Source organism: Octopus sinensis, unplaced genomic scaffold, assembly GCF_006345805.1.
Source record: "Octopus sinensis unplaced genomic scaffold, ASM634580v1 Contig03532, whole genome shotgun sequence".
NCBI lineage: Eukaryota > Metazoa > Mollusca > Cephalopoda > Octopoda > Octopodidae > Octopus > Octopus sinensis.
The window spans coordinates 1-7,500 of record NW_021826629.1 but is presented as its reverse complement, the minus strand read 5'-3'; the positions used below and the strand labels follow the sequence as shown (position 1 = coordinate 7,500).

The window sequence follows — 7,500 nt, the reverse complement described above, 5'->3', positions numbered from 1 at the left end:
CGTGTTCAGCTCCCCTAAAACTTACTATAGTTAGGAAGAAAGGTAGATTAAGCTGAAACAATCTATTTAGGACATCTTTATCCTGTCTAGAACACATTCTCATAGCAACATCTAGAGGATCTTACGAAGGTTGATTTTACGGGCAAACATCAAATGTACATGATCAGTTTGATCAAGTATACAGTAGAAGACAATAATGACACATTGATATCCATCCTGATTTTCATGTAAATTTTCATTTTCTATTTTTACTTCCACAAAGGGTTCCGTTCAGTTCGATATTCAAAACAAAAGGAAAAGGACACCATTGCTTGAAGCCGTTTCCCAGGGTCACCTCGGAATGACACAAAAGTTAGTAGCTCTGGGTGCAAATGTAAATGCTGTTGATCGTGGGGGTAACAGCTGTTTGCACCTGGCCGTGGAAAGAGAAGTGTTTGATTCCGAGGATGCACCCTTGGATTTACTAAACGAAGTAAGTTTTTAAATTGTTTGCGTATATACATGCGTGTGTGTCGGTGTGTGTCTGTGTGTGTGTGTGAATTTGTGTATTTGCGAGTCTTTGTGTGAGTGTGAGAGACAGACAGACAGACAGCCAAGCTTAGCTTGTCTTGTATCAATTCTCCCCTATCAACCTCATCCTCCATTACCATTCCGTGATCCAGTCTCCCCTTGTGACCCGAGTGATATTATGTAACAAACAATATTCTATCTCCTTTCACTCTCAAAAATGTCGTCTCAGCACGGTCGAGAGGTGACCCATCACGGTTGTTGGCCATATAAACATAACCATCACAATGTGACTGACAAGTAAATATTTACTCATTAATAAGCTTGATGTTAATCAATACGGTTTGTCCTGCTCAATGTAATGACAATATATTTAGAGAGTGTCTCAGTGTTGAAAATAAAGTAAAAACATGAAAATGGGAAATGGACTCAATTAAAGATTATGTAGGAACTCAATACTTTGTAATTGCTTTAATTAGTGGATAAACAAGCTATGAGTAAATTTAGATAAACTTTTGTGTAATTAGGGGCATTTGTTTTGAATATTTGTGTAATATTGTCATCATTTTATATTTCCCTATTTGTAGTGCTGCACTTCCCTTAACCTGAAAATAGAAGAAAGGCTCTCTGGTATAGTGGTTGCGAGATATCTCGCCAGCCAGGGAGCTGACTTTCACCATAAAAACAACAAAAATAACACACCATTGGACCTCATTAAGGACCCAAATTTGAGAAAAAAATTAGAAGCATTTTTACCACCACCGTAAGTATCTCCTAGCAATGAAACAAGATAAACCTGTACATTTTCTATTTTGTATATAATCATATTTATGTTTATTTCGTTTCAATTCTACCCATACATTATACTGTCGCTAGTGTTTTTGTCAAAGGCCACACAATAAACAATATGCAGTTGTCAGGAGATCAAAGAAAGAACATGATTTTGATTACATTCACATGATTCGTAGTGTTGACAGTTATACTCCACTGTCCACCCCCACCTACCCCTCTTCGTTCCCTATTTTAAAGATTTGTGATCAATAGGAAAATATAGATCTCAATAATGAAGTGAATGAATTCCATTTTGAATCTGTTACTTAGAATTAAGTGGAATTTATCTGTCTACCAACATCTTTTTCTCACTCTTCTAAGTCCGAATCAGTCAATATTAAGAATGATTTCATAGAAAATTAACCTACAAACACACACCAACAGTGTATATATTATATTTCTGCAAATACTGATGGAACATCGCCACATATCTTCATAGAAAAAAAAACTGCCAGGAAACGTAAATAATTCAAGTAACACATATACCATTACTAGGTGTTTTAGTCGCCTTTGACTCCCGTATTTTATAAGATTTGGCAATTTCGTTGCCATACATCTCTCTGTATTAGCTACTTAAGAAGCAGACACATTTCCCCCACAGTGAATATACAAAACTCTCTTTGTTGAAATTCAGTTATTGTTTATAGATATTGATTTTTGGACTGTACAAATATTGGAGTATGGGATTCAAGCCTCTTCTCCTTATCTCCTCAAAGACATACAGCATCTCGAAAGAGTCCAGAAGCTGGCTACCCGCATGGTTCATGGTCTCAAAAATTTGTCCTACGAAGAAAGGCTGAGGACGCTCGACCTTTATTCTCTTGAAAAACGCCGCCGCCGTGGTGATCTCATTCTCGCCCACAACATCATAAGCGGAAAGTGTAACCTCTCGAAAGAGCTGTTCTTCACTCCTGCTCCAGAGCGTCGGCTGCGGGGTCATTCCGAAAAGCTCTACCTGCGACGATTTCATCTCAATCGAAGGAGAGGAGCTTTCTCCGTCCGGGTTGCGGATCCGTGGAACAAGCTGCCAGACGAGATGGTGAAGATGCCGACGACCGCTTTGTTCAAAGCCTCCCTTGACCTCAAGTGGCCTGAACTCTTTACATGAACACCACCCTGTACTTAACTCCATGTCCCCCTACATGGCCTTGCTATTTGCTTTTGAGCCAAATTAACTAACTAACTAACTAACAGTTCTGCTTTATTCAATTGACAAGCTTCAGAAGATTTTATTTGCTTTTACAAATAATCGTTTATGTGAATGTTTTAATAATAATAATAATAATAACAATAATAATAATAATATATGTCTACAGATCGCAGCTGATATTATTGGAAAGGGGCAAAATAAGGGACAGAAAACTAGAACTACATGCACGATACATATTATAAAGCCTCCCAAAATCATGGTGAAAAATATCTCATCAGCATTGCCCAAATGATGTTGGCATCAGCTTTAAGATATACCCAAGGCCTGGGCCCCGTATTATCTGTCCACAACATAAATCAAACTCGCATCACATAACAACAATACGGCAAAATTATTTCACCTCAAGTGGCCCCGGTCCATTTAGCATTACACCAAAATACATTAAAGCAGAAAAAGACCCCCATAAAGTTCAAGAAGTATTTGGAAAAATCCTTCAAGAAATCCCGGTTAAAACTCCAACTCCAGGATATGTCCCCGTAAACAGCAACTCTCTCCTCGAGTGGGTCATGTTGTCCACATCCTGATTCACCCTGTAGTGAGGCTCCAGCAGGGGGTGGTGATCCCTGCTGTACTCTTTCACCACTCTTTCTTCTGTTGGCCTGCTCGCTTAGCCAGTGGGGTGGCGTCATTCGAAGGCTAAAACAATGCGAACGCATTGTGACCGGCGATGTGTAACTACATCTGATGGACTGGTCGGTCACGTGATCACGTGATATATATATATATATATATATATGTATGCATGATAGGTTTCGGCCAGTAATAGCCCAGGTCATGATGCGGACAACATGACCCACTCGAGGAGAGAGTTGCTGTTTACGGGGACATATCCTGGTGTTGGAGTTTTATCCGGGATTTCTTGAAGGATTTTTCCAAATACTTCTTGAACTTTATGGGGGTCTTTTTCTGCTTTAATGTATTTTGGTGTAATGCTAAATGGACCGGGGCCACTTGAGGTGAAATAATTTTGCCGTATTGTTGTTATGTGATGCGAGTTTGATTTATGTTGTGGACAGATAATACGGGGCCCAGGCCTTGGGTATATCTTAAAGCTGATGCCAACATCATTTGGGCAATGCTGATGAGATATTTTCCACCATGATTTTGGGAGGCTTTATAATATGTATCGTGCATGTAGTTCTAGTTTTCTGTCCCTTATTTTGCCCCTTTCCAATAATATCAGCTGCGATCTGTAGACATATTATTATTATTATTATTGTTATTATTATTATTATTATTAAAACATTCACATAAGATTATATATATATATATATATATATATATATATATATATATGATAGATATATCATCATCATCGTTTAACATCCGTTTTCCGTGATTGCACGGGCTGGACGAAAATATATAAGTAATATTCGTAGGCACGCCAACATGAGTATCTGTTCGGATGGACTCTACTGCGAATGTTTAACCCCAAGAGAACACCTCCTCTAGCTAATTAACAATGCAAAGGTGCATCCGATTAATTGCGAGCAGGGGATCGAAATCCTACCATCTTATAGCAACAGAACCAGCAGACCAGGTCTGGTTTCGGGCTATTCCTGCCACTCTTCAGTACTGGACACCTCATCTGCTAATCTGTGGACAGGATGTATATAATAAAGTATGTGTATATAAAGAAACCTCTGTAGATATATTTGTTCAGAAGAAATGAGTTCGATGTTAGAAGTGAAATATATTTCTGGAATATATGCAGTTCACTGTGTGTCAACCAATTTCTATGATGTATCAGGGTCAAGACAAACATTCATCAATGTATGTATGCATGTGTGTGTATGTATGTGTGTGTGTGTGTGTGTGTTTCTGCGTCATTTAACTACACAAAATGCAGTATGTATGTAAATATTTAAAGAAGAGTTTCTGCTCTACTCTTGGTAGTTACTGATGTATCTTATAATAATATTCTCTATTCCGAACATGTAAATAATGTAATATTTGTTATAAATGAATGTTATTGATTGGATGTTTCTGTTTTGTCCACAGATGTTTGTTGTGCAGAAATAAAACGGCCACAACAAAAGTTCATCCCTGTGAACACCTTCTGACATGTGAAGAATGTTCAAACGTTCCACTTAAACGATGCCTGAGGTGTTTGAAACCTGTAACAAGCAGAGGTCGAGTTGGTAAGAATATTCTTTGCTGATCTGTCTGTTTGTCCTGCTTGTCCCATTGCCCTTATTGTGTAGAATAATATACTTCATGTTGTTATGTAGACAGAGGTCTGCCATAATCTGGCAGATTTATGATAAAAGGTGTTCCTAGTGTCTGTTCTCTGTAATAGTATATCTCTCACACTACATCCACTAAACATTGACCTTATCCAAGTAGGAAACATGTCACACTTCAAGAGGGTTGTAGTCTGCAACATAAAAATAATGGAGGATTCTGCAAGATAATTAGTGAGTAACTGAAGTATCAATAAATCTCCATCAACTCTATAATTAATTATGAGTTGTTAGAAGATAATTAAATACAACAGTACTTACAAGGACATCAGTGTCATCTTTGGCAAAGTATTAAATTCAGTAGAATATTTTAAAGGAGTAAAAGTTTGTGTCACCAGTGTTTGAGACTTCAACACACAACTCCATGTTGCTGTGTTGGTCTTTGGGTGATATCAAGGCTAACAGAGACACAGTTTTGTTCGTCTCTCAAATTTTGGTTTTGGTTCTGACATGAGTGTCACGTTCCAACCAGATCATGAAACCTTCAAATATATCCTGAATAAGATGGCATTCTGTTGAACTGTGAAGTTAAAATTAAAGATTATCAGCAACAATGTTTAACAAAGAGATTAGGTGTATGTTTCCCCTTCTTGAAGTGGTTGTGACATGTGTTTGTTGTTATATCTTTGATGAATAAATTTGTTGACACTGGAATCAAACAGGTTGTTAGTGAAGATCAGGGTTTTGAAAATGCAATAGATTTGGCATAGATATAAGCAAGGAAACCAAAACCTACAGATTAACTGTTATTAGGTGATAATTAAGTGATATAATTACAGCATTGTTAGATTATGTAGGATATCTTAACAGAGAGAGGAAATTTACAAAGATCAACTAGAGTTCGTTTTGGAGCTAAATATTGGCTATTACATGGGTCCACTGTTGAAAGTATAAAAACATTGACCAAAACAATTATGATCGCTGGTTGGCCATTGATGGTATGAATGGCAGAAGGCGGCGAGCTGGCAGAAGGCGGCGAGCTGGCAGAAACGTTAGCGCGCCGGACGAAATACTTAGCGGTATTTCGTCTGTCGTTACGTTCTGAGTTCAATTTCCGCCGGGGTCGACTTTGCCTTTCATCCTCTCGGGGTCGATAAATAAAGTACCAGTTACGCACTGGGGTCGATGTAATCGACTTAATACCTATGTCTGTCCTTGTTTGTCCCCTCTGTGTGTAGCCCCTTGTGGGTAATAAAGAAATAGGTATGAATGTCTCTCATTAATAAAATATAGATTATTAATAAATATAAAGGGATTGTGCTATAAATAAATATAAAACTTGGAGACACATATTTCAGAGAGTCCAAAGTTTGAAGAGAAGGGAGTGCAGACTGTGGCAGAGATGAGTTTAAAATTAGAGATCTTAATTAATTTCTATATATTTTACATCCACCTCAAGTATTTTGCTTATTAGAATGATGGAGAATAAATCCCATTTCTAATTTCCAGTTGAAAGGTTAGCTCTAAAGTAATTGTATTAAAAATATTACTGAAATTTCATAAAGTCATGGTTCACATGTTTGGTAAAATGGATAAATTAAAAGCCACAATAGAGTTAATATTGTCTTCTGGAAGAGGGAACTATAATTTATTATTTTAGGTGTAAACTCGTGAATTAATAAAATAGTTGTTTGTTTTTCTACTAAGATCTTTCGTAAGTTTTCTGATAGGTTATTCTTGATGTTGTTATGTAGCCAGATGTCTGTCGTAATATTTTGTATTTTCTGGGGTTGTGTACCCTGAATGTCTCTGGTTAGAATACATTTTGTAGTTGCAAATTAGAAAATTATAATTAAATGTTAACTCTGTATAAGAATATTCATCATGAACTTAATTTTATTAAATGTTAAATTTAGTATTGAACCGTGAACATCTGTTTATATTTAAACAAATTATTGGTGTTTATACAAAATATACAATCAGAAATTGAATTTGACTTGAATACACAAATCCTTCTTTGTAATTATATATAATATACACTTATTACATTGTTTGAACAACATTTACCATCCATATAGTCATTCTTTTTCTCACTCTTGTTAGATTTTAGATGATATTAATGCTAAAAGAGGCACAGTTTTCTGAGTATTTCACCTCTGGTTTTAGTTCTGACTTGATTGTTGCATTCAAATTTGACTACTCCCACAGCTGTTGTCATCCTTTGTCAGGTTCAACTTCTTATTTCCTTCAATTTGGATCTTCTGGCACTTCTTTATCCACATTTTTTAAATCCCCCATACTCCTCCCATATCTGTACCATCTCGTCTCTTGTGCGCTATCTCTGAATCTTCTAAACCCCAGTTTTGCTTCCAGCTCATCTCTGCTCCGGGACTTCAGCACATTAATATTACACTTCTTCTGAAGTATGCTCACTTCATTTCTTAACAGTTTTCATACATCCTCTATACTCTGTGAAACATTCCACTTTACAAATACACACCAGAGTTCACCAACGATTAGTCCTCAGCCCCCTCCTATTCATTATAGTCCTCCAGACAATAAAAGAGGAATTCAAGACACTCTGCCCCTGGGATCCTCTTTATGCTGATGACCTTGCTCTGACAAACGAGTCACTGCCAGGACTGGAAACAAAGTTTAGCGTCTGAAAGCAAGGTCTAGAATCGAAGGGCCTTAGAGTTAACCTAGTCAAAACCAAAGTCCTTGTTAGTAGGAAGGCTGTTAAATCACAACCCCTTTCAGGTAGATGGC

General features: G+C 37.1%; 1 protein-coding gene across 1 annotated transcript in view; it reads left to right on the top strand.

The window, feature by feature from the left end:
• Positions 1 to 6,189, top strand: part of LOC115227476 (E3 ubiquitin-protein ligase MIB2-like) — a gene marked incomplete at its 3' end in the record, with an annotated part of 10,750 nt that extends 4,561 nt beyond the window's left edge. The window contains exons 3-6 of the mRNA XM_029798289.2: positions 263 to 472; positions 1,095 to 1,270; positions 4,550 to 4,689; positions 6,090 to 6,189. Of these exons, the coding sequence (XP_029654149.2) occupies positions 263 to 472; positions 1,095 to 1,270; positions 4,550 to 4,689; positions 6,090 to 6,189 (626 nt within the window). The remainder of the gene's footprint in view (positions 1 to 262; positions 473 to 1,094; positions 1,271 to 4,549; positions 4,690 to 6,089) is intronic.
• Positions 6,190 to 7,500: the final 1,311 nt, after the last annotated feature.